A 25,750-nucleotide genomic window follows, 5' to 3' on the forward strand; every position below is an offset into this window, starting at 1 on the left:
CAGGGAGTGCAGGGGTGTCCGAGGGGAGGGGGGATGGGTTAGAACCTCTCCCCTGTGTGGGGGGGCCCGGGGAGCGCGGGGGCCCGAGGGGAGGGGGGATGGGTAAGAACCTCTCCCCTGTGTGTGGGGGGGCCCAGGGAGTGCGGGGGAGTCCGAGGGGAGGGGGGATGGGTTAGAACCTCTCCCTGTGTGGGGGGGCCCGGGAGCGCGGGGGGTGTCCAAGGGGAGGGGGGGATGGGTTAGAACCTCTCCCCTGTGTGGGAGGGGCCGGGAGCGCGGGGGTATCCGAGGGGAGGGGGGATGGGTTAGAACTTCTCCCGTGTGGGGGTGCCCGGGGAGCGCGGGGGCCCGAGGGGAGGGGGGATGGGTTAGAACCTCTCCCCTGTGTGGGGGGGCCCGGGGAGCACGAGGGCCCGAGGGGAGGGGGGATGGGTTAGAACTTCTCCCGTGTGGGGGTGCCCGGGGAGCGTGGGGGCCCGAGGGGAGGGGGGATGGGTTAGAACCTCTCCCTGTGTGGGGGGGCCCGGGGAGCACGAGGGCCCGAGGGGAGGGGGGATGGGTTAGAACCTCTCCCCTGTGTGGGGGGGCCTGGGAGCGCGGGGGCCCGAGGGGAGGGGGGATGGGTTAGAACCTCTCCCTTGTGTGGGGGGGCCCGGGGAGCGCGGGGGCCCGAGGGGAGGGGGGATGGGTTAGAACCTCTCCCCTGTGTGGGGGGGCCCGGGGAGCGCGGGGGCCCGAGGGGAGGGGGGATGGGTTAGAACCTCCCCTGTAATGGGGGGGCCCGGGGAGCGCGGGGGCCCGAGGGGAGGGGGGATGGGTTAGAACCTCTCCCCTGTGTGGGGGGGCCCGGGGAGCGCGGGGGCCCGAGGGGAGGGGGGATGGGTTAGAACCTCTCCCCTGTGTGGGGGGGCCCGGGGAGCGCGGGGGCCCGAGGGGGAGGGGGGATGGGTTAGAACCTCTCCCCTGTTGTGGGGGGGCCCGGGGAGCACGGGGGCCCAAGGGGGAGGGGGGATGGGTTAGAACCTCTCCCCTGTGTGGAGGGGCCCGGGGAGCGTGGGGGCCTGAGGGGAGGGGGGATGGGTTAGAACCTCTCCCCTGTGTGGGGGGGCCCGGGGAGCACGGGGGCCCAAGGGGAGGGGGGATGGGTTAGAACCTCTCCCCTGTGTGGAGGGGCCCGGGGAGCGCGGGGGCCCGAGGGGAGGGGGGATGGGTTAGAACCTCTCCCCTGTGTGGGGGGGCCTGGGAGCGCGGGGGCCCGAGGGGAGGGGGGATGGGTTAGAACCTCTCCCTTGTGTGGGGGGGGCCCGGGGAGCGCGGGGGCCCGAGGGGAGGGGGGATGGGTTAGAACCTCTCCCCTGTGTGGGGGGGCCCGGGGAGCGTGGGGGCCTGAGGGGAGGGGGGATGGGTTAGAACCTCTCCCCTGTGTGGGGGGGCCCGGGGAGCGTGGGGGCCCGAGGGGAGGGGGGATGGGTTAGAACCTCTCCCCTGTGTGGAGGGGCCCGGGGAGCGTGGGGGCCCGAGGGGAGGGGGGATGGGTTAGAACCTCTCCCGTGTGTGGAGGGGCCCGGGGAGCGTGGGGGCCCGAGGGGAGGGGGGATGGGTTAGAACCTCTCCCCTGTGTGGAGGGGCCCGGGGAGCGTGGGGGCCTGAGGGGAGAGGGGATGGGTTAGAACCTCTCCCCTGTGTGGGGGGGCCCGGGGAGCGCGGGGGCCCGAGGGGAGGGGGGATGGGTTAGAACCTCTCCCCTGTGTGGGGGGGGCCGGGGAGCGCGGGAGCCCGAGGGGAGGGGGGATGGGTTAGAACCTCTCCCCTGTGTGGGGGGGCCCGGGGAGCGCGGGGGCCCGAGGGGAGGGGGGATGGGTTAGAACCTCTCCCCTGTGTGGGGGGGCCCGGGGAGCGCGGGAGCCCGAGGGAGGGGGGATGGGTTAGAACCTCTCCCCTGTGTGGGGGGGCCCGGGGAGCGCGGGGGCCCGAGGGGAGGGGGGATGGGTTAGAACCTCTCCCCTGTGTGGGGGGGTCCGGGGGATTTGCTTGTGAGGGTCCGTGCTGGCCGGGGGCTGTGAGGGTCCGTGCTGGCCGGGGGCTGTGGAGGGCCTGGCTCGGGCCGTCGCCCTGGCTCCGCGCTCTCAGGGTGCCAGGTCCCCGCCCCCCCATTGCTGCGCGTTCGCCTCCCGCTGTGGCGCCCAAGGGGCCGGCCGGACGCGGCGATGGGAAGAGCCGTTGGGGAGTTTCCTCTTGCGAATCCTTGTGCAAACCTGGTTGTGCAAGGAGCCTGGGGCCCGACGTGCGACAGCCCCAGGGCCCGTCCGGGGAGACCTGAACGGGGCCAACCGAGCTCAAGAGGGGATGGGGGCAGGGACCTGTGTGGCCAGGCTGAGCGTGGGGAGGTGGGGCTACCTGGGGCAGGCTGAGTGGGGGGGGCAGGCTGAGTGGGCCCTGGGGGCAGGCTGAGTGGGGGGGCAGGCTGAGTGCAGGCGGTCAGGGGCCCTGGGGGCAGGCTGAACGGGGGGGGGGCAGGCTGAGTGGGCCCTGGGGGCAGGCTGAGTGGGGGGGCAGGCTGAGTGCAGGCGGTCAGGGGCCCTGGGGGCAGGCTGAACGGGGGGGGGCAGGCTGAGTGGGCCCTGGGGCAGGCTGAGTGGGGGGGCAGGCTGAGTGCAGGCGGTCAGGGGCCCTGGGGGCAGGCTGAACGGGGGGGGGGCAGGCTGAGTGGGCCCTGGGGGCAGGCGGAGCAGGGGGGGCAGGCGGTCGGGGGCCCTGGGGGCAGGCTGAGCGGGTGGGGGCAGGCTGAGTGGGCCCTGGGGGCAGGCTGAGTGCAGGTGGTCAGGGGCCCTGGGGGCAGGCTGAGCGGGGGGGGGCAGGCTGAGTGGGCCCTGGGGCAGGCTGAGCAGGGGGGGCAGGCGGTCGGGGGCCCTGGGGCAGGCTGAGCGGGGGGGGCAGGCTGAGCGGGGGGTCAGGCTGAGTGGGGGGGGCAGGCTGAGCGGGGGGGGCAGGCTGAGTGGGTCCTGGGGGCAGGCTGAGCGGGGGGGCAGGCTGAGCAGGGGGGGCAGGCGGTCGGGGGCCCTGGGGCAGGCTGAGCGGGGGGGCAGGCTGAGCAGGGGGGCAGGCGGTCGGGGGCCCTGGGGCAGGCTGAGCGGGGGGGGGCAGGCTGAGCGGGGGGGCAGGCTGAGTGGGTCCTGGGGGCAGGCTGAGCGGGGGGGGGGCAGGCTGAGTGGGGGGGGCAGGCTGAGTGGGCCCTGGGGCAGGCTGAGCGGGGGGGCAGGCTGAGTGGAGGGGGCAGGCTGAGCGGGGGGGGCAGGCTGAGTGGGCCCTGGGGGCAGGCTGAGCAGGGGGGGCAGGCTGAGCGGGGGGCAGGCTGAGTGGGGGGGGGGCAGGCTGAGTGGGTCCTGGGGGCAGGCTGAGCAGGGGGGGCAGGCTGAGTGGGGGGGGGCAGGCTGAGTGGGTCCTGGGGCAGGCTGAGCAGGGGGGCAGGCTGAGCGGGGGGTCAGGCTGAGTGGGCCCTGGGGGCAGGCTGAGCAGGGGGGGCAGGCGGTCGGGGGCCCTGGGGCAGGCTGAGCGGGGGGGCAGGCTGAGCGGGGGGTCAGGCTGAGTGGGGGGGGCAGGCTGAGCGGGGGGGGGCAGGCTGAGTGGGTCCTGGGGCAGGCTGAGCGGGGGGGCAGGCTGAGCAGGGGGGGCAGGCGGTCGGGGGCCCTGGGGGCAGGCTGAGCGGGGGGCAGCTGAGCAGGGGGGCAGGCGGTCGGGGGCCCTGGGGCAGGCTGAGCGGGGGGGGGCAGGCTGAGCGGGGGGGCAGGCTGAGTGGGTCCTGGGGGCAGGCTGAGCGGGGGGGCAGGCTGAGTGGGGGGGGCAGGCTGAGTGGGCCCTGGGGGCAGGCTGAGTGGGGGGGGCAGGCTGAGTGGGGGGGGCAGGCTGAGTGGGTCCTGGGGGCAGGCTGAGCAGGGGGGGCAGGCTGAGCGGGGGGTCAGGCTGAGTGGGTCCTGGGGGCAGGCTGAGCAGGGGGGCAGGCTGAGCGGGGGGTCAGGCTGAGTGGGTCCTGGGGGCAGGCTGAGCGGGGGGGCAGGCCGAGGGGCCCTGGGGGCAGGCTGAGCGGGGGGGCAGGCCGAGGGGCCCTGGGGGCAGGCTGAGTGGGGGGGGCAGGCTGAGCGGGGGGGGCAGGCTGAGTGGGTCCTGGGGGCAGGCTGAGCGGGGGGGGGGGGCAGGCTGAGTGGGTCCTGGGGGCAGGCTGAGCGGGGGGGGGGGGGCAGGCCGAGGGGCCCTGGGGGCAGGCTGAGCGGGGGGGGGGGCAGGCCGAGGGGCCCTGGGGGCAGGCTGAGTGGGGGGGGCAGGCTGAGCGGGGGGGGGGCAGGCTGAGTGGGTCCTGGGGCAGGCTGAGCGGGGGGGGCAGGCTGAGCGGGGGGGGGCAGGCTGAGTGGGGGGGGGCAGGCTGAGTGGGTCCTGGGGGCAGGCTGAGCGGGGGGGGCAGGCTGAGCGGGGGGGGGCAGGCTGAGTGGGTCCTGGGGGCAGGCTGAGCGGGGGGGGGGGCAGGCTGAGCGGGGGGCAGGCTGAGTGCAGGCGGTCAGGGGCCCTGGGGGCAGGCTGAGCGGGGGGGCAGGCTGAGTGGGCCCTGGGGCAGGCTGAGCGGGGGGGGCAGGCTGAGTGGGTCCTGGGGGCAGGCTGAGCGGGGGGGCAGGCCGAGGGGCCCTGGGGGCAGGCTGAGCGGGGGGGGGCAGGCTGAGTGGGCCCTGGGGCAGGCTGAGTGGGGGGGCAGGCCGAGGGGCCCTGGGGGCAGGCTGAGCGGGGGGGGGGGCAGGCCGAGCGGGGGGCAGGCCGAGGGGCCCTGGGGCGGTAGCAGAGCCAGAGCCGGGCAGTTCCAAGGGGTTTATTATCTGCAGGCCCCTTGCAGGGGCACAAGCAGCAGCACAAACACCCAGCGGCACGTGGGGCCAGGCTGGCCGGGGGTGGGGGGCCAGGCTGGAGCCGACGGGGGCAGCACTGGGGCACTGGCTGGGGGGGGAGTCTTTCATCTTGGGGCACCGGCGCCGATCCAGGCCCCCGTGCCAGCAGCTGGGCGCAGCAGTGGTCCGGCCCCCATCGGCTGTCTCCTGGGGGCAGGGCAGGACCCACAGCAGCCAATGCTGGGTCAGGCTGGTCCGCAGCCCGCACCCCCCTGCCGGGCCCCTGCACCCATGTGGGGCCAGCTGCTCCCCCCACACGCCCCCCGTGCCAGCTGTGCAGCCGTTCAGCAGCCCCCTGCCCTGCGCCCCTCCACAGGTCCCACTGCCCCACAGCAGCCCTCTTCTCCCCCCCCACTCCTGTAGGGCTGGGCCTCTGCCTGCCCCTGGCTTCCCGTCTGCCCCAGGCCCCATGGATTGCCCCACAGCCAGTCTGGGGCGCGACACACAGGGCTTGTGGCTGGCGGCCTCAGGCCCAGCCGGGGGGGTGGGGGGGGGGCCCTGAGACTATCCCCTGAGCTGGAGACCAGCCTGCCAGGAGCCGTGGGGGGGCCACGCCGGGGCGGAGAGGAGCAGCCCCACCCCCAGCGTCAGCTGCTGTGGGGAGCCCCCAGGGCCCGGCCTTTAGGGGTCCCTGGGGCAGGGTAGCACGGGGGGGGGGGGTCAGAGGGGGCACTAAGGAGCTAGACTGCTGAGGGGGGGCGCTAAGGGAGCCCCAGGCTGCTGATGGGGGGGGTGCCCCAGGGGGGGCCCCAGGGGGGGCCTCATGCTGCTGACGGGGGGATCCCAGGGGGGTCCCAGGCTGCTGACGTAGAGGGACTCAGGGGGGCCCCAGGCTGCTGACGGGGGGGCGCTAGGGGGGCCCCAGGCTGCTGACGGGGGGGCGCTAGGGGGGCCCCAGGCTGCTGATGTGGGGGGGCCCCGGGGGGCCCCAGGCTGCTGATGGGGGGGCGCTAGGGGGGCCCCAGGCTGCTGACATGGGGGCACTAGGGAGGCCCCAGGCTGCTGATGGGGGGGCGCTAGGGGGGCCTCATGCTGCTGACGGGGGGGATCCCAGGGGGGTCCCAGGCTGCTTACGTGGGAGGGGCTAGGGGAGCCCCAGGCTGCTGACGGGGGGCACTGGGGGGCCCCAGGCTGCTGACGGGGGGGCGCTAGGGGGGCCCCAGGCTGCTGACGGGGGGGCGCTAGGGGGGCCCCAGGCTGCTGACGGGGGGGCGCTAGGGGGCCCCAGGCTGCTGACGGGGGGGCGCTAGGGGGGCCCCAGGCTGCTGACGGGGGGGGCGCTAGGGGGGCCCCAGGCTGCTGACGGGGGGCACTGGGGGGCCCCAGGCTGCTGACGGGGGGGCGCTAGGGGGGCCCCAGGCTGCTGACGGGGGGGCGCTAGGGGGGCCCCAGGCTGCTGACTCGGGGGTATTAGGGGGGCCCCAGGCTGCTGACGTGGGGCGCTGGGGGGCCCCAGGCTGCTGACGTGGGGGGGCCCCAGGCTGCTGACGGGGGGGCGCTAGGGGGGCCCCAGGCTGCTGACGTGGGGGGGCCCCAGGCTGCTGACGGGGGGGCGCTACGGGGGCCCCAGGCTGCTGACGAAGGGGGTCCAGGCTGCTGACGGGGGGCGCTGGGGGGGCCCCAGGCTGCTGACGGGGGGGCGCTAGGGGGGCCCCAGGCTGCTGACGGGGGGCGCTGGGGGGCCCCAGGCTGCTGACGGGGGGCGCTAGGGGGGCCCCAGGCTGCTGACGAAGGGGGCCCAGGCTGCTGACGGGGGCGCTAGGGGGGCCCCAGGCTGCTGACGGGGGGCGCTGGGGGGCCCCAGGCTGCTGACGTGGGGGGGCCCCAGGCTGCTGACGTGGGGAGGCCCCAGGCTGCTGACGAAGGGGGCCCAGGCTGCTGACGGGGGGCGCTGGGGGGCCCCAGGCTGCTGACGGGGGGCGCTAGGGGGGCCCCAGGCTGCTGACGTGGGGAGGCCCCAGGCTGCTGACGTGGGGAGGCCCCAGGCTGCTGACGAAGGGGGCCCAGGCTGCTGACGGGGGGCGCTAGGGGGGCCCCAGGCTGCTGACGTGGGGGGGCCCCAGGCTGCTGACGGGGGTGCTAGGGGGGCCCCAGGCTGCTGACGTGGGGAGGCCCCAGGCTGCTGACGAAGGGGCCCCAGGCTGCTGACGGGGGCGCTAGGGGGGCCCCAGGCTGCTGACGAAGGGGGCCCAGGCTGCTGACGGGGGCGCTAGGGGGGCCCCAGGCTGCTGACGGGGGGCGCTGGGGGGCCCCAGGCTGCTGACGGGGGCGCTAGGGGGGCCCCAGGCTGCTGACGGTGGTGTAGCTGATCTTGGAGAGCGAGGCGCCGGTGGCGGCCGTGTCGTCGTCGGGCGGGGGCGGGCGTGGCCGGCGTGGCCGGCAGCGGGCGCAGGTGGTGGCCACGGCGGCGCGGAAGCGCCGGTTCATGAAGCAGTAGACGAGCGGGTTGACGCAGGCCGAGGTGTAGGACAGCAGGTGGATGAAGGAGATGGGGGCGCCCGAGAGGGCCCACTGGGCCGCGGCCGGGGCGAAGGCTCGCCAGGTGTTGGCGGAGAACACGGGCAGCCAGCACAGGAAGAACAGGGCCACAATGACGATCAGCATGCGGATCACCCGCTTCTTGGCCAGCAGCTTGGCCTGGGAGCTGTTGATGCGGGCGTGGTCCTGCTGCACCCCGGCCGCGCCCGCCCGGCCCAGCACGCTCAGCTCCAGCGTGGCCCCCGGCCGTGGCAGCTCCACGTAGCAGCCGTCGTCCTCCTCGGCCGGCGCCAGGGGCTCTGCCGCTCCGTGCTGGGCGGCTGGGGAGAGAGCGGAGCCGTGGGCCGGCCGATGTCCCCACGTGGGAGCCAAGGCCGGCTGGGCTCAGCGCCCCACATTGCCGACTCAGTGTCCACCCCCCGGGAATCATGCTCCCTCTGGTCTCGCAGCCCTCCCTGCGCCCCTGGAGGAAGAGTCCAGTCCCCAGGGGGGCCAGGAGGGTCCAGGGACATGTGAGGACCCTGGGGACAGATGGGGGCAGGCGGAGCGCAGGGGGCGGACGGGGGAAGGAGGGGCACTGGGGTTGGACAGGGTCGGATGGGGCGGGCGGGGCGCTGCGGGCGGACGGGGGAAGGAGGGGCTCTGGGGTCAGACGGGGTCGGATGGGGGCAGGCGGGGTGCTGGGGGAAAGAGGGGCGCAGGGGTTGGATGGGGCGGATGGAGGAAGGAGGGGTGCTGGGGGTGGTCGGGGGAAGGAGGGGCACTGGGGTCAGACGGGGTCGGATGGGGCGGGCGGGGTGCTGGGGGCGGACGGGGGAAGGAGGGGTGCTGGGGGCGGGCTGGGGTGGGCGGGGCACTGGGGGCGGGGGGGAAGGAGGGGCGCTGGGGGCACGCGGGGGCGGGCGGGGCGCTGGGGGTGGACGGGGGAAGGAGGGGTGCTGGGGGCGGGCGGGGGCGGGCGGGGTAAGGAGGGGCACTGGGGGCGGGCGGGGGCAGGCGGGGGAAGGAGGGGCGCTGGGGGCGGGCGGGGGCGGGCGGGGGCGGGTGGGTGTGGGCGGGGGCAGGCGGGGGCAGGCGGGGGAAAGAGGGGCGCTGGGGGCAGGCGGGGGCGGGCGGGGGAAGGAGGGGCGCTGGGGGCGGGCGGGCAGGGGAAGGAGGGGCGCTGGGGGGCAGGCGGGGGCGGGCGAGGCGCTGGGGGCAGGCGGGGGAAGGAGGGGCGCTGGGGGCGGGGGCAGGCGGGGGCAGGCGGGGCGCTGGCGGCGGGCGGGGCGCTGGTGGCGGGCGGGGGCGGGCGGGGCGCTGGGGGCAGGCGGAGGCAGGCGGGGGCAGGCGGGGCGCTGGGGGCGGGCGGGGGCGGGCGGGGCGCTGCAGGCGGACGGGGGGCCAGCGGGGCCCGAGGGCATCTTGGCTTCTCACCTGAGGCGTCTCTCTTGGCGCCGGGGTGGAAGCGGACGCCGCGGTAGAGCTCGCGGGCGATGAGGCCGTAGGCCACGGCCATCACCACGCCGGGGATGAAGAAAAGGAAGAGGAGCAGCAGGACGTACCTGGGGCCGGACAGCCTGTCACACGGGGCCCCAGCCCCCCGCCAGCCTGTGCCCCCCCCCGCGCCAGCCTGTCCCTCCCCCCGCCAGCCTGTGCCCCCCTGCCAGCCTGTCCCCCCCCCGCGCCAGCCTGTCCCTCCCCCCGCCAGCCTGTGCCCCCCCCCCCGCCAGCCTGTCCCTCCCCCCGCCAGCCTGTGCCCCCCTGCCAGCCTGTCCCCCCCCCGCGCCAGCCTGTGCCCCCCTGCCAGCCTGTCCCCCCCTGCGCTAGCCTGTCCCTCCCCCCCTGCCAGCCTGTCCCCCCCCCGCGCCAGCCTGTGCCCCCCCTGCCAGCCTGTCCCCCCCCGCGCCAGCCTGTCCCTCCCCCCGCCAGCCTGTGCCCCCCCCGCGCCAGCCTGTCCCTCCCCCCGCCAGCCTGTGCCCCCCTGCCAGCCTGTGCCCCCCCGCGCCAGCCTGTGCCCCCCTGCCAGCCTGTCCCCCCCCTGCGCTAGCCTGTCCCTCCCCCCCTGCCAGCCTGTCCCCCCCCCGCGCCAGCCTGTGCCCCCCTGCCAGCCTGTCCCCCCCCCCACCAGCCTGTCCCCCCCCCCCCCCCCCGCACCAGCCGCCAGTTTGCGCTCCCCCTCCCCTTGCCAGGGCCAGCGGCTCCGGGCCGGCCGGGGACTCACCAGGCCTGCGTGAAGGGGTGTCCGGGCCAGCGGTGCTGGCACTGGCGCAGGTGGGGGCGGGCGGGCAGGGGCACCGTGGTGCTGTACACGGCGTAGGGCAGCATGAGCAGCAGCGACAGCGCCCAGGTGCCGGCGATGACCCGGCAGGCGTGGGAGCGGGTCTGCCAGGCGCGGGACTGCAGCGGGTTGCAGATGGCGCTGTACCGCTCCATGGCGATCGCCACCAGGCTGAAGGTGGAGACGCTGACCGAGACCCCTGGGGGCACAGGCCGTGTGAGCGCCCCCCCCGCCCGGCCCTGCCCCCCCCCCGCGCCCGGCCCCCCCCCGCCCGGCCCTGCCCCCCCCCCCGCGCCCCGCGCCTGGCCCCCCCCGCCTGGCCCTGCCCCCCCCCCGGGCCCAGCCCTGCCCCCAACCCGCGCCCTGCCCCGCCCAGCCCTGCCCCCCGCGCCCGGCCCCCCCCGCCCAGCCCTGCCCCCAACCCACGCCCGGCCCCCCCCCCGCGCCCGGTCCTGCCCCCCCCCGCGCCCGGCCCCCCCCCCGGGCCCAGCCCTGCCCCCAACCCGCGCCCTGCCCCGCCCAGCCCCGCCCCCTGCGCCCGGCCCTGCCCCCAACCCGCGCCCGGCCCCCCCCACCCAGCCCTGCCCCCAACCCGCGCTCGGCCCCCCCCGCCCGGCCCTGCCCCCAACCCGCGCCCGGCCCCCCCCCCGCGCCCAGCCCTGCCCCGCCCAGCCCCGCCCCCCGTGCCCGGCCCCCCCCCCGCCCGGCCCCCCCCTGCGCCCTGCCCCGCCCCGCCCAGCTCCACCCTCCGCGCCCGGCCCTGCCCCACTCCCTGCGCCCGGCCCTGCTCCGCCTAGCCCCCTGCGCCCAGCCCCACCCAGCCCTGCCCAGCCCAGCCCCGTGCCCGACCCTGCCCCGCCCACTGCGCCCCACCCTACCCCAGCTCCTGCGCTCAGCTTCCCCCGCACTGCCCCTGCCCTGCCCCCCGTGCCCAGGCCCGGCCCTCCCCCGCCCAGCCCTGCTCCACCCCCACGCCCAGCCCTCCTGCACCCATCCCTGACCCGCCCACCAGCCCCCACGGTTCCCCGGCCGAGCCCCCGCGCCGCTCACCCATGAGATAGGCCATGAGCTTGCAGACGGGCGTGCCGAAGACGAAGGTGCCCATGAGGTTGGGCAGCAGGGTGAAGGGCATACAGCACAGCGCCAGCAGCAGGTCGCTGAGCGCCAGCGAGAGCAGGAAGGAGTTGGTGACGGTTCGCAGGCGCCGGTTCAGCGCCAGCACGGCCATGACCAGCCCGTTGCCGCTGACGCTGAGCACGAAGATCAGCGCGTACAGCAGCACCCGCACGGCGAAGGCCAGGTCTGCGGGACGGGCAGGCGTCAGGCCCAGCAGCGGCGGCTCGCCGGAGACCCCGCCCCCGCCGCGACGGACCTGACCCACGGCCCTTAGCCCCGCCCACACCGCGACGGACCTGCCCCGCGGCCCTTAGCCCCGCCCACACCGCGACGGACCTGCCCCGCGGCCCTTAGCCCCGCCCCCGCCGCGACGGACCTGCCCCCAGCCCCGCCCCCGCCGCGACGGACCTGACCCCCGCCCCTTAGCCCCGCCCCCGCCGGACCTGCCCCGCGGCCCTTAGCCCCGCCCCCGCGGACCTGCCCCGCGGCCCTGAGCCCCGCCCCCACCGCAACGGACCTGACACACGGCCCTTAGCCCCGCCCCCGCTGCGACAGACCTGCCCCACGGCCCTGAGCCCCGCCCCCACCGCGACGGACCTGCCCCACGGCCCTGAGCCCCGCCCACACCGTGACGGACCTGCCCCGCGGCCCTGAGCCCCGCCCCCACCGCGACGGACCTGCCCTGCGGCCCTTAGCCCCGCCCACACCGTGAGGGACCTGCCCCGCGGCCCTGAGCCCCGCCCCCACCGCGACGGACCTGCCCCGCGGCCCTTAGCCCCGCCCACACCGTGACGGACCTGCCCCGCGGCCCTTAGCCCCGCCCCCACCGTGACGGACCTGCCCCCAGCCCCGCCCCCACCGCGACGGACCTGCCCCACAGCCCTGAGCCCCGCCCCCACCGCGACGGACCTGCCCCGCGGCCCTGAGCCCCGCCCCGTGGCCTTTACCCCACCCCCACCACACTGCTGCCCTTAGCCCCGCCCCATGGCCTTTGCCCCCCTCCCCCCCACATCTCCACCCCATCCCTACCTCGCAGCCCTGGGGGCGGATGGGGGCTAAGGGCTGGGACAGGCGGTCGTGGTTCCTGGAGAGATTCACTGGCACTAAACACGTCTCACCCCTGGGCCTGCGGAACTCCCTGCCACTGGCCCCTGGCTGGCCCCAGGGAGGCCCTGGCACTGCTGTGGTCAGCGCTCCCCATGCACCCACAGGAGGCTCCGGGGCCAGAGCCTGACTCCGTCGCCCTGGCTCGGGGCCCGGGAGCGACCAGGTGGGGAAGGGACGTGCCACGGGGCCCGGGCGGGGAAGGGACGTGCCACGGGGCCCGGGCGGGGAAGGGACGTGCCACGGGGCCCGGGCGGGGAAGGGACGTGCCACGGGGCCCGGGCGGGGAAGGGACGTCCCACGGGGCCCGGGCGGGGAAGGGACGTCCCACGGGGCCCGGGCGGGGAAGGGACGTCCCACGGGGCCCGGGCGGGGAAGGGATGTCCCACGGGGCCCGGGCGGGGAAGGGACGTCGCACGGGGCCCGGGCGGGGAAGGGACGTCCCACGGGGCCCGGGCGGGGAAGGGACGTCCCACGGGGCCCGGGCGGGGAAGGGACGTCCCACGGGGCCCGGGCGGGGAAGGGACGTCCCACGGGGCCCGGGCGGGGAAGGGACGTCCCACGGGGCCCGGGCGGGGAAGGGATGTCCCACGGGGCCCGGGCGGGGAAGGGACGTCGCACGGGGCCCGGGCGGGGAAGGGACGTCCCACGGGGCCCGGGCGGGGAAGGGACGTCCCACGGGGCCCGGGCGGGGAAGGGACGTCCCACGGGGCCCGGGCGGGGAAGGGACGTCCCACGGGGGCCCGGGCGGGGAAGGGACGTCCCACGGGGCCCGGGCGGGGAAGGGACGTCCCACGGGGCCCGGGCGGGGAAGGGATGTCCCACGGGGCCCGGGCGGGGAAGGGACGTCGCACGGGGCCCGGGCGGGGAAGGGACGTCCCACGGGGCCCGGGCGGGGAAGGGACGTCCCACGGGGCCCGGGCGGGGAAGGGACGTCCCACGGGGCCCGGGCGGGGAAGGGACGTCCCACGGGGCCCGGGCGGGGAAGGGACGTCCCACGGGGCCCGGGCGGGGAAGGGACGTCCCACGGGGCCTGGGCGGGGAAGGGACGTCGCACGGGGGCCCGGGCGGGGAAGGGACGTCGCACGGGGCCCGGGCGGGGAAGGGACGTCCCACGGGGCCCGGGCGGGGAAGGGACGTCGCACGGGGGCTCGGGAGCGACCGGCAGCCCAAGCTGAGCCAGCGACAGACCCTCCCAGCCCAGCTCGGGCACTGGCCCTGCCAGCTGCAGGCAGCAAACCGGGGCGGTTCCTGGAGACGCCTCTCAGGGCCAGGCCAGGCTGTGGGTGCTCGGGGGATGCGGCGGGTGGAGCCTGGGGGTGCGGGGCCCGGGGGAGCCAGGCAGAGCTTAGCCCCCCAGGGAGGGGCCTGGGCAAACCCCACAGGTTCGCCCAGCCGGGTGGTGCCCGGCTCCCTGCAGGCAGCACCGGGCGCCACGGGGCCACCGTGCACAAGGGACGCGCTGGGGCTGCCTGGGCCAAGCAGGGAAAAGTCCCACAGAGGGATCCAGGCCCCGGGCGAGGGCGATGGGCTCATGGCACCAGGCCAAGGGGCCCCAATGCAGCTGCACCCGCAGGGCGAGAAACCAGATGGCAGCACCTGCAGGTTGGGGGCGAGGGGCACCGGCAGGGCTGGGGGCAGGGGCTGGGGGGCGGGAGTGAGGGGCACCGGCAGGGCTGGGGGCAGGGTCTGGGGGGCGGGAGTGAGGGGCACCGGCAGGGCTGGGGGCAGGGTATGGGGGGCGGGAGTGAGGGGCACCGGCAGGGCTGGGGGCAGGGTCTGGGGGGCGGGAGTGAGGGGCACCGACAGGGCTGGGGGCAGGGTCTGCGGGGCGGGAGTGAGGGGCACCGGCAGGGCTGGGGGCAGGGGCTGGGGGGCGGGAGTGAGGGGCACCGGCAGGGCTGGGGGCAGGGTCTGGGGGGTGGGAGTGAGGGGCACCGGCAGGGCTGGGGGCAGGGTCTGCGGGGCGGGAGTGAGGGGCACCGGCAGGGCTGGGGGCAGGGGCTGGGGGGCGGGAGTGAGGGGCACCTGCAGGGCTGGGGGCAGGGTCTGGGGGGCGGGAGTGAGGGGCACCGGCAGGGCTGGGGGCAGGGGCTGGGGGGCGGGAGTGAGGGGCACCGGCAGGGCTGGGGGCAGGGGCTGGGGGGCGGGAGTGAGAGGCACCGGCAGGGCTGGGGGGCAGGGTCTGGGGGGCGGGAGTGAGGGGCACCGGCAGGGCTGGGGGCAGGGTCTGGGGGGCGGGAGTGAGGGGCACCGACAGGGCTGGGGGGCAGGGTCTGGGGGGCGGGAGTGAGGGGCACCGGCAGGGCTGGGGGCAGGGTCTGGGGGGCGGGAGTGAGGGGCACCGACAGGGCTGGGGGGCAGGGTCTGGGGGGCGGGAGTGAGGGGCACCGGCAGGGCTGGGGGGCAGGGTATGGGGGGCGGGAGTGAGGGGCACCGGCAGGGCTGGGGGCAGGGTCTGGGGGGCGGGAGTGAGGGGCACCCGCAGGGCTGGGGGCAGGGGCTGGGGGGCGGGAGTGAGGGGCACCGGCAGGGCTGGGGGGCAGGGTCTGGGGGGCGGGAGTGAGGGGCACCCGCAGGGCTGGGGGGCAGGGTCTGGGGGGCGGGGGTGAGGGGCACCGGCAGGGCTGGGAGGCAGAGCCTGGGGGGCGGGGGTGAGGGGCACCCGCAGGGCTGGGGGGCAGAGTCTGGGGGGCGGGGGTGAGGGGCACCGGCAGGGCTGGGGGGCAGGGTCTGCGGGGCGGGGGTGAGGGGCACCGGCAGGGCTGGGGGGCAGAGTCTGTTGGGGGGGGTGAGGGGCACCCGCAGGGCTGGGGGCAGAGTCTGGGGGGCGGGGGTGAGGGGCACCCGCAGGGCTGGGGGGCAGAGTCTGGGGGGCGGGGGTGAGGGGCACCCGCAGGGCTGGGGGGCAGGGTCTGCGGGGCGGGGGTGAGGGGCACCGGCAGGGCTGGGGGGCAGAGTCTGGGGGGCGGGGGTGAGGGGCACCCGCAGGGCTGGGGGGCAGGGTCTGCGGGGCGGGGGTGAGGGGCACCGGCAGGGCTGGGGGGCGGGGTCTGCGGGGCGGGGGTGAGGGGCACCGGCAGGGCTGGGGGGCAGAGTCTGGGGGGCGGGGGTGAGGGGCACCCGCAGGGCTGGGGGCAGAGTCTGGGGGGCGGGGGTGAGGGGCACCCGCAGGGCTGGGGGGCAGAGTCTGGGGGGCGGGGGTGAGGGGCACCCGCAGGGCTGGGGGCAGAGTCTGGGGGGCGGGGGTGAGGGGCACCCGCAGGGCTGGGGGGCAGAGTCTGGGGGGCGGGGGTGAGGGGCACCCGCAGGGCTGGGGGGCAGGGTCTGCGGGGCGGGGGTGAGGGGCACCGGCAGGGCTGGGGGGCAGGGTCTGCGGGGCGGGGGTGAGGGGCACCGGCAGGGCTGGGGGGCAGGGTCTGGGGGGCGGGGGTGAGGGTCGGGAGCGGTAATACCCCAACCCCCCCCCTGTGCATTTCTCAGGCAGCTCCTGGCCCAGCGTCCAAGGGTGCCCGCCCCAGACCTGGGGGGCGGGGCACAGGGCCTCTGGGATGCGACCCCCGGCCAGGCACCCCCCGGCGTAGGCGAGCGCCGAGTCCCCAGCGCTGGGCAGTATGGGGCACATGGCACATGGGCCGGGGCGGGACAGGCTGTGAGCCGAGCAAGGGGGCAGCTGCGGGCTCGGCCTGGGGGCGCCCGGTACCGGCCGCAGCGGGGGCTCTGGAATTACCCCCCCGCTCCCAACGCGGGACCCGGGAGCCTGGCCCCGGGCCGGGCCGGTCCCTTCGGGCCGGATGGCGGCGCGGCGCGGCCGGGTCTCACCTGGGGGGCCCGGGGCCCCGGGCGGGCCCCGCAGCGGGTCACAGACGCTCCGGTTCCAGGCGGACGCGTTGCCGGGCCCCCCCGCGCACAGCAGCCGCTGCAGCGTCTCGTTCGCGCGCCGCGGGTCCAGGGCTCCGGCCGCGCCCATCGCCGGCGCCTCGGGGCGGCTCCCCGGGCGGCCCCGAGGTCCCCGCTCCGGAGGAGCCTCCCTGGGAACCTCCGCTCGGCTCCAGCGCCGGCACCGACTGAGCCGGACCGGCCCCGCCGCGGATCCGCGAGCGAACAGCGCCCCCTGCCCGGCCCGACGCGGCGCTGGGAGCGGGGGATGCGGGTCGAGAGCGCGGGGCGCCGGCCCAGCTGGGGAGACGAACACGGCGCCTTCCCAGGGCGCTGGCCCGACACCCCCAGGCTGAAGGCGGCCTGGGGTCACAGGCCAAGGGATCAGCACTCTGGGAGGGGCACCCGCCGTGGCCAGGCACAGAACCCAGGCGTCCGGCGGTGGCCAGGCACAGAACCCAGGTGTCCGGCGGTGGCCAGGCACAGAACCCAGGCGTCCGGGCGTCCGGCGGTGGCCAGGCACAGAACCCAGGTGTCCGGCTGTGGCCAGGCACAGAACCCAGGCGTCTGGGCGTCCAGCGGTGGCCAGGCACAGAACCCAGGCGTCCGGGCGCCCGACCTTGGCCAGGCACAGAACCCAGGCGTCCGGGCGCCCGGCCGTGGCCAGGCACAGAACCCAGGCGTCTGGGCGTCCGGCTGTGGCCAGGCACAGAACCCAGGCGTCCGGGCGCCCGGGGGTGGCCAGGCACAGAACCCAGGCGTCCGGGCTCCCGACCTTGGCCAGGAACAGAACCCAAGCGTCCGGGGGTCCGGCGGTGGCCAGGCACAGAACCCAGGCGTCCGGGCATCCGGCCGTGGCCAGGCACAGAACCCAGGCGTCCGGGCGTCCGGCGGTGGCCAGGAACAGAACCCAGGCGTCCGGGCTCCCGACCTTGGCCAGGAACAGAACCCAAGCGTCCGGGGGTCCGGCGGTGGCCAGGCACAGAACCCAGGCGTCCGGGGGTCCGGCGGTGGCCAGACACAGAACCCAGGCGTCCGGGTATCCGGCGGTGGCCAGGCACAGAACCCAGGCGTCCGGGCGTCCGGCGGTGGCCAGGCAGAGAACCCAGGCGTCCGGGCATCTGTCCGTGGCCAGGCACAGAACCCAGGCGTCCGGGCGTCCGGGCATCCGGCCGTGGCCAGGCACAGAACCCAGGCGTCTGGGCGCCCGGCTGTGGCCAGGCACAGAACCCAAGCGTCCGGCCATGGCCAGGCACAGAACCCAGGCGTCCGGGCGTCCGGCTGTGGCCAGACACAGAACCCAGGCGTCCGGGCGTCCGGCTGTGGCCAGGCACAGAACCCAGGCGTCTGGGCGTCCGGCGGTGGCCAGACACAGAACCCAGGCGTCCGGGCGTCCGGCTGTGGCCAGGCACAGAACCCAGGCGTCCGGGCGTCCGGCTGTGGCCAGGCACAGAACCCAGGCGTCCGGGCGTCCGGCTGTGGCCAGGCACAGAACCCAAGCGTCCGGCGGTGGCCAGGCACAGAACCCAAGCGTCCGGCCGTGGCGAGGCACAGAACCCAGGCGTCCGGGTGTCCGGCGGTGGCCAGGCACAGAACCCAGGCGTCCGGGTGTCCGGCTGTGGCCAGACACTGAACCCAGGCGTCCGGGCGTCCGGCTGTGGCCAGGCACAGAACCCAGGCGTCCGGGCGTCCGGCTGTGGCCAGGCACAGAACCCAGGCGTCCGGGCGTCCGGCGGTGGCCAGGCACAGAACCCAGGCGTCCGGGCGTCCGGCTGTGGCCAGGCACAGAACCCAAGCGTCCGGCGGTGGCCAGGCACAGAACCCAAGCGTCCGGCCGTGGCCAGGCACAGAACCCAGGCGTCCGGGTGTCCGGCGGTGGCCAGGCACAGAACCCAGGCGTCCAGGTGTCCGGCTGTGGCCAGGCACAGAACCCAGGCGTCCGGGTGACCGGCGGTGGCCAGGCACAGAACCCAGGCGTCCGGGTGTCCGGCTGTGGCCAGGCACAGAACCCAGGCGTACGGGCGTCCGGCCGTGGCCAGGCACAGAAACCAGGTGTCCGGGCGTCCGGCGGTGGCCAGGCACAGACCCCAGGCGTCCGGGCGCCCGACCTTGGCCAGGCACCGAACCCAAGCGTCCGGCTGTGGCCAGGCACAGAACCCAAGCATCCGGCGGTGGCCAGGCACAGAACCCAGGCGTCCGGGCGTCCGGGCGTCCGGCTTTGGCCAGGCACAGAACCCAGGCGTCCTGGCGTCCGGCTGTGGCCAGGCACAGAACCCAGGCGTCCGGGTGTCCGGCGGTGGCCAGGCACAGAACCCAGGCGTCCGGGCGTCCGGCGGTGGCCAGGCACAGAACCCAGGCGTCCGGGCGTCCGGCGGTGGCCAGGCACAGAACCCAGGCGTCCGGGCGTCCGGCAGTGGCCAGGCACAGAACCCAGGCGTCCGGGCGTCCGGCGGTGGCCAGGCACAGAACCCAGGCGTCCGGGCGTCCGGCGGTTGCCAGGCACAGAACCCAGGCGTCCGGGCGTCCGGCTGTGGCCAGGCACAGAACCCAGGCGTCCGGGAGTCCGGCGGTGGCCAGGCACAGAACCCAGGCGTCCGGGCGTCCGGCTGTGGCCAGGCACAGAACCCAGGCGTCTGGGCGTCCGTCGGTGGCCAGGCACAGAACCCAGGCGTCCGGGCGTCCGGCTGTGGCCAGGCACAGAACCCAAGCGTCCGGCGGTGGCCAGGCACAGAACCCAAGCGTCCGGCGGTGGCCAGGCACAGAACCCAGGCGTCCGGGTGTCCGGCGGTGGCCAGGCACAGAACCCAGGCGTCCGGGTGTCCGGCTGTGGCCAGGCACAGAACCCAGGCGTCCGGGCGTCCGGCTGTGGCCAGGCACAGAACCCAGGTGTCCGGGCGTCCGGCGGTGGCCAGGCACAGAACCCAGGCGTCCGGGCGCCCGACCTTGGCCAGGCACAGAACCCAAGCGTCCGGCTGTGGCCAGGCACAGAACCCAAGCATCCGGCGGTGGCCAGGCACAGAACCCAAGCGTCCGGCCGTGGCCAGGCACAGAACCCAGGCGTCCGGGTGTCCGGCGGTGGCCAGGCACAGAACCCAGGCGTCCGGGTGTCCGGCTGTGGCCAGGCACAGAACCCAGGCGTCCGGGCGTCCGGCTGTGGCCAGGCACAGAACCCAGGCGTCCGGGCGTCCGGCTGTGGCCAGGCACAGAACCCAGGCGTCCGGGCGTCCGGCTGTGGCCAGGCACAGAACCCAGGCGTCTGGGCGTCCGGCGGTGGCCAGGCACAGAACCCAGGCGTCCGGGCGTCCGGCTGTGGCCAGGCACAGAACCCAGGCGTCTGGGCGTCCGGCGGTGGCCAGGCACAGAACCCAGGCGTCCGGGCGTCCGGCTGTGGCCAGGCACAGAACCCAAGCGTCCGGCCGTGGCCAGGCACAGAACCCAGGCGTCCGGGTATCCGGCAGTGGCCAGGCACAGAACCCAGGCGTCCGGGCGTCCGGCGGTGGCCAGGCAGAGAACCCAGGCGTCCGGGCATCTGTCCGTGGCCAGGCACAGAACCCAGGCGTCCGGGCGTCCGGGCATCCGGCCGTGGCCAGGCACAGAACCCAGACGTCTGGGCGCCCGGCTGTGGCCAGGCACAGAACCCAAGCGTCCGGCCATGGCCAGGCACAGAACCCAGGCGTCCGGGCGTCCGGCTGTGGCCAGACACAGAACCCAGGCGTCGGGCGTCCGGCTGTGGCCAGGCACAGAACCCAGGCGTCCGGGCGTCCGGCGGTGGCCAGACACAGAACCCAGGCGTCCGGGCGTCCGGCTGTGGCCAGGCACAGAACCCAGGCGTCCGGGCGTCCGGCTGTGGCCAGGCACAGAACCCAAGCGTCCGGCGGTGGCCAGGCACAGAACCCAAGCGTCCGGCCGTGGCGAGGCACAGAACCCAGGCGTCCGGGTGTCCGGCGGTGGCCAGGCACAGAACCCAGGCGTCCGGGTGTCCGGCTGTGGCCAGACACTGAACCCAGGCGTCCGGGCGTCCGGCTGTGGCCAGGCACAGAACCCAGGCGTCCGGGCGTCCGGCTGTGGCCAGGCACAGAACCCAGGCGTCCGGGCGTCCGGCGGTGGCCAGGCACAGAACCCAGGCGTCCGGGCGTCCGGCTGTGGCCAGGCACAGAACCCAAGCGTCCGGCGGTGGCCAGGCACAGAACCCAAGCGTCCGGCCGTGGCCAGGCACAGAACCAGGCGTCCGGGTGTCCGGCGGTGGCCAGGCACAGAACCCAGGCGTCCAGGTGTCCGGCTGTGGCCAGGCACAGAACCCAGGCGTCCGGGTGTCCGGCGGTGGCCAGGCACAGAACCCAGGCGTCCGGGTGTCCGGCTGTGGCCAGGCACAGAACCCAGGCGTCCGGGCGTCCGGCTGTGGCCAGGCACAGAAACCAGGTGTCCGGGCGTCGGCGGTGGCCAGGCACAGACCCCAGGCGTCCGGAGCGCCCGACCTTGGCCAGGCACAGAACCCAAGCGTCCGGCTGTGGCCAGGCACAGAACCCAAGCATCCGGCGGTGGCCAGGCACAGGACCCAGGTGTCCGGGCGTCCGGGGCGTCCGGCTTTGGCCAGGCACAGAACCCAGGCGTCCTGGCGTCCGGCTGTGGGCCAGGCACAGAACCCAGGCGTCCGGGTGTCCGGCGGTGGCCAGGCACAGAACCCAGGCGTCCGGGCGTCCGGCGGTGGCCAGGCACAGAACCCAGGCGTCCGGGTGTCCGGCGGTGGCCAAGCACAGAACCCAGCGTCTGGGCGTCCGGCGGTGGCCAGGCACAGAACCCAAGCGTCCGGCGGTGGCCAGGCACAGAACCCAAGCGTCCGGCCGTGGCCAGGCACAGAACCCAGGCATCTGGGTGTCCGGCGGTGGCCAGGCACAGAACCCAGGCGTCCGGGTGTCCGGCTGTGGCCAGGCACAGAACCCAGGCGTCTGGGCGTCCGGCGGTGGCCAGGCACAGAACCCAGGCGTCCGGGCGTCCGGCAGTGGCCAGGCACAGAACCCAGGCGTCCGGGCGTCCGGCGGTGGCCAGGCACAGAACCCAGGCGTCCGGGCGTCCGGCGGTTGCCAGGCACAGAACCCAGGCGTCCGGGCGTCCGGCTGTGGCCAGGCACAGAACCCAGGCGTCCGGGAGTCCGGCGGTGGCCAGGCACAGAACCCAGGCGTCCGGGCGTCCGGCTGTGGCCAGGCACAGAACCCAGGCGTCTGGGCGTCCGTCGGTGGCCAGGCACAGAACCCAGGCGTCCGGGCGTCCGGCGGCACAGAACCCAAGCGTCCGGCCGTGGCCAGGCACAGAACCCAGGCGTCCGGGTGTCCGGCGGTGGCCAGGCACAGAACCCAGGCGTCCGGGTGTCCGGCTGTGGCCAGGCACAGAACCCAGGCGTCCGGGTGTCCGGCGGTGGCCAGGCACAGAACCCAGGCGTCCGGGTGTTCGGCTGTGGCCAGGCACAGAACCCAGGCGTCCGGGCGTCCGGCTGTGGCCAGGCACAGAACCCAGGTGTCCGGGCGTCCGGCGGTGGCCAGGCACAGAACCCAGGCGTCCGGGCGCCCGACCTTGGCCAGGCACAGAACCCAAGCGTCCGGCTGTGGCCAGGCACAGAACCCAAGCATCCGGCGGTGGCCAGGCACAGAACCCAAGCGTCCGGCCGTGGCCAGGCACAGAACCCAGGCGTCCGGGTGTCCGGCGGTGGCCAGGCACAGAACCCAGGCGTCCGGGTGTCCGGCTGTGGCCAGGCACAGAACCCAGGCGTCCGGGTGTCCGGCTGTGGCCAGGCACAGAACCCAGGCGTCCGGGCGTCCGGCTGTGGCCAGGCACAGAACCCAGGCGTCCGGGCGTCCGGCTGTGGCCAGGCACAGAACCCAGGCGTCCGGGCGTCCGGCGGTGGCCAGGCACAGAACCCAGGCGTCCGGGCGTCCGGCTGTGGCCAGGCACAGAACCCAGGCGTCTGGGCGTCCGGCGGTGGCCAGGCACAGAACCCAGGCGTCCGGGCGTCCGGCTGTGGCCAGGCACAGAACCCAAGCGTCCGGCGGTGGCCAGGCACAGAACCCAAGCGTCCGGCCGTGGCCAGGCACAGAACCCAGGCGTCCGGGTGTCCGGCGGTGGCCAGGCACAGAACCCAGGCGTCCGGGTGTCCGGCTGTGGCCAGGCACAGAACCCAGGCGTCCGGGTGTCCGGCGGTGGCCAGGCACAGAACCCAGGCGTCCGGGTGTCCGGCTGTGGCCAGGCACAGAACCCAGGCGTCCGGGCGTCCGGCTGTGGCCAGGCACAGAACCCAGGCGTCCGGGCGTCCGGCGGTGGCCAGGCACAGAACCCAGGCGTCCGGGCGCCCGACCTTGGCCAGGCACAGAACCCAAGCGTCCGGCTGTGGCCAGGCACAGAACCCAAGCATCCGGCGGTGGCCAGGCACAGAACCCAGGCGTCCGGGCGTCCGGCTTTGGCCAGGCACAGAACCCAGGCGTCCTGGCGTCCGGCTGTGGCCAGGCACAGAACCCAGGCGTCCGGGTGTCCGGCGGTGGCCAGGCACAGAACCCAGGCGTCTGGGCGTCCGGCGGTGGCCAGGCACAGAACCCAAGCGTCCGGCGGTGGCCAGGCACAGAACCCAAGCGTCCGGCCGTGGCCAGGCACAGAACCCAGGCGTCCGGGCGTCCGGCTGTGGCCAGGCACAGAACCCAGGCGTCCGGGCGTCCGGCGGTGGCCAGGCACAGAACCCAGGCGTCCGGGCGTCCGGCGGTGGCCAGGCACAGAACCCAGGCGTCCGGGCGTCCGGCGGTGGCCAGGCACAGAACCCAGGCGTCCGGGCGTCCGGCTGTGGCCAGGCACAGAACCCAGGCGTCTGGGCGTCCGGCGGTGGCCAGGCACAGAACCCAGGCGTCCGGGCGTCCAGCGGTGGCCAGGCACAGAACCCAGGCGTCCGGGCGTCCGGCTGTGGCCAGGCACAGAACCCAGGCGTCCGGGCGTCCAGCTGTGGCCAGGCACAGAACCCAGGCGTCCGGGCGTCTGGCTGTGGCCAGGCACAGAACCCAGGCGTCCGGGCGTCCAGCTGTGGCCAGGCACAGAACCCAGGCGTCCGGGCGTCCGGCTGTGGCCAGGCACAGAACCCAGGCGTCCGGGCGTCCGGCGGTGGCCAGGCACAGAACCCAGGCGTCCGGGCGTCCGGCGGTGGCCAGGCACAGAACCCAGGCGTCCGGGCGTCCGGCGGTGGCCAGGCACAGAACCCAGGCGTCCGGCCATGGCCAGGCACAGAACCAGGGGGCCTGGGTGCCTGGCTCCTGCTCTGGGCACTGGGAAGCCCTCGGCTGTGGGGCGTCGTGTGGGGGGCAGGGCCGGCCGGGAGGGGCTGTGGCAGAGGGCGCGGGCCCAGGGAACGTCTGCCGTCTCCAAGCAGCGCCTGGCCCCGCAGGCATGCCGTGTTTGCCCTGCTTATCCGGCCGCGGCGCGGGCCGCGTGTGCGCCGGGTGGGGCGTGTTGACTCGTGGCTCGGTGCTCCGGCCTGTTTACCCGTCGGGGGGCGGGAACAGCTGCAGCCTTTCACCCAGCCGCTCACCCATTGTCTGGGCACCTGGCGTCCGGAGCCATCCGCCCACGCAGCCCCGCCCAGCCCCCCACCCAGGACTTGGTACGGCCTGCCCCGAACCTATAACAAGGTACAGCCCCCCTCAGTGCCTCCCACCTCATGACATGGTACAGTCTGCCCCATGTCCCCCATCCCATGACATGGCACGACCCCCCCGTGCCCACATTGCATGGCCCCCCGGTCTTCCCAATAGCCCCTCGTGACATGGGTCAACCCCCAAGTGCCCCTCCCCTTGCTGTGGTACCTCTCCCATTGCCCCCCGGCCCAGCGGGTGCCTGCCTGGCCTCGGGCGGGGGGCCAGTCCCCGCTGGTGGGGCGGGCGCCCGCTCCTGCCGGGGGGAGCGCTTTAGGCCCTGCGGGTTAAGGCAGCCAAGCAGGACTCGGGCTCTCTGCGTGGCGGAGGCAGGGACCCCAGTCCCTTGGGCACACGCCTGTGCCCCGACTGACTTGTGGGCACCAGGTGTGGCGCGGGCCGGACTCCCCGGCGGGCACTGCCAGGCGCCAGCAAGGGCTGGACGCATTCGCTGGGCCGCTGCCGGTGCCACGGCTGCCACGTCCATCCGCTGCTTTGCAGCCTTTGGCGCAGAACCGATCCCTGGGCAACTCAGTGCCCCGGCGCCCTCTGCCCCCCAGCTCAGGCGCCCTGCTGCCCTCTCGGTGGCTGTGTGGGGCCAGCACGGGGGCCAGGCTGGGCACCCTGCAGCACCCGCGGCCACCCTGCGGGCAGAGGGGCCCAGTCACTGAGCGGGGAACAGGGGTGGCGGGAAGAGGGGAGCCTGGCCACCAGGGCCATGTGTGGGGGGACTGGGGCGTGGCAGCAGGCGGAGGTGGTTGGCTGCCGTGGCCCCTCGCTCCTGGCCAGCAGGCTGCTCCCCTGGGAGACGGCGCGCAGTCTGTCCACGGCGCAGCGCCTGGCCTGGCACCGTCGCGCCGCAGGGCCCGGGCGTCACGAGGGGCCGAAAGTCCCCGTCTGCCAGCCGCACAGGGACCACGGCTCGTCACCTTGGCCACGGTGCAAATCACCGCTCGGCTCCGTGATTCACAACACCCAGCCCTGGCCGCCTGCTGCTGGCAGTGACCGAGCCGCCCAAGGCAAACACGGCCCCGCCGGCAGCTCCCGCCGCTGGCTGCTGGCCAGCAACTGTCCCCACACAGGCGGCGGGCCTTTCGCCAGTCCGCAGAAACAGCCCCTCCCCCTTGCCCATTCTGATCCCCCAGTGTTCACAGCCCCAGACCGCCTGTTACATTACACCCCCGTGTTCACAGCCCCCCGACCCTCCCAGTGCTGTGCCCCAGACCGCCTGTTACATTACACCCCCGTGTTCACAGCCCCCCGACCCTCCCAGTGCTGTTCCCCAGACCGCCTGTTACATTACACCCCCATGTTCACAGCCCCCCGACCCTCCCAGTGCTGTGCCCCAGACCGCCTGTTACATTACACCCCCGTGTTCACAGCCCCCCGACCCTCCCAGTGCTGTGCCCCAGACCGCCTGTTACATTACACCCCCGTGTTCACAGCCCCCCGACCCTCCCAGTGCTGTGCCCCAGACCGCCTGTTACATTACACCCCCGTGTTCACAGCCCCCCGACCCTCCCAGTGCTGTGCCTCAGACCGCCTGTTACATTACACCCCCAGTGTTCACAGCCCCCCGACCATCCCAGTGCTGTGCCCCAGACCGCCTGTTACATTACACCCCCGTGTTCACAGCCCCCCGACCCTCCAAGTGCTGTGCCCCAGACCGCCTGTTACATTACACCCCCGTGTTCACAGCCCCCCGACCCTCCAAGTGCTGTGCCCCAGACCGCCTGTTACATTACACCCCCGTGTTCACAGCCCCCCGACCCTCCAAGTGCTGTGCCCCAGACCGCCTGTTACATTACACCCCCGTGTTCACAGCCCCCCGACCCTCCCAGTGCTGTGCCCCAGACCGCCTGTTACATTACACCCCCGTGTTCACAGCCCCCCGACCCTCCCAGTGCTGTTCCCCAGACCGCCTGTTACATTACACCCCCATGTTCACAGCCCCCCGACCCTCCCAGTGCTGTGCCCCAGACCGCCTGTTACATTACACCCCCATGTTCACAGCCCCCCGACCCTCCCAGTGCTGTGCCCCAGACCGCCTGTTACATTACACCCCCGTGTTCACAGCCCCCCGACCCTCCCAGTGCTGTGCCCCAGACCGCCTGTTATATTACACCCCCAGTGTTCACAGCCCCTAGACCCTCCCAGAGCTGTGCCCCAGACCGCCTCTTATATTACACCCCCGTGTTCACAGCCCCCAGACTCTCCCGGTGCTGTGCCCCAGACCGCCTGTTATAGTACACCCCCGTGTTCACAGCCCCCAGACTCTCCCAGTGCTGTGCCCCAGACCGCCTGTTATATTACACCCCCGTGTT

General features: G+C 75.8%; 1 protein-coding gene across 1 annotated transcript; it reads right to left on the minus strand.

The window, feature by feature from the left end:
• Window positions 1–6,748: 6,748 nt before the first annotated feature.
• CCKBR (cholecystokinin B receptor) lies at window positions 6,749–15,999 on the minus strand. The gene is made up of 5 exons (XM_075918012.1): window positions 15,709–15,999; window positions 10,717–10,968; window positions 9,610–9,865; window positions 8,823–8,950; window positions 6,749–7,726 (listed from the first exon to the last, which is right to left on the minus strand). Exons 1-5 carry the CDS (start codon window positions 15,854–15,856, stop codon window positions 7,200–7,202), a joined length of 1,311 nt encoding a protein of 436 aa, XP_075774127.1. The 5' UTR covers window positions 15,857–15,999; the 3' UTR covers window positions 6,749–7,199.
• Window positions 16,000–25,750: the final 9,751 nt, after the last annotated feature.

This window comes from Pelodiscus sinensis, unplaced genomic scaffold (assembly GCF_049634645.1).
Source record: "Pelodiscus sinensis isolate JC-2024 unplaced genomic scaffold, ASM4963464v1 ctg156, whole genome shotgun sequence".
In the NCBI taxonomy this organism is placed as follows: domain Eukaryota; kingdom Metazoa; phylum Chordata; order Testudines; family Trionychidae; genus Pelodiscus; species Pelodiscus sinensis.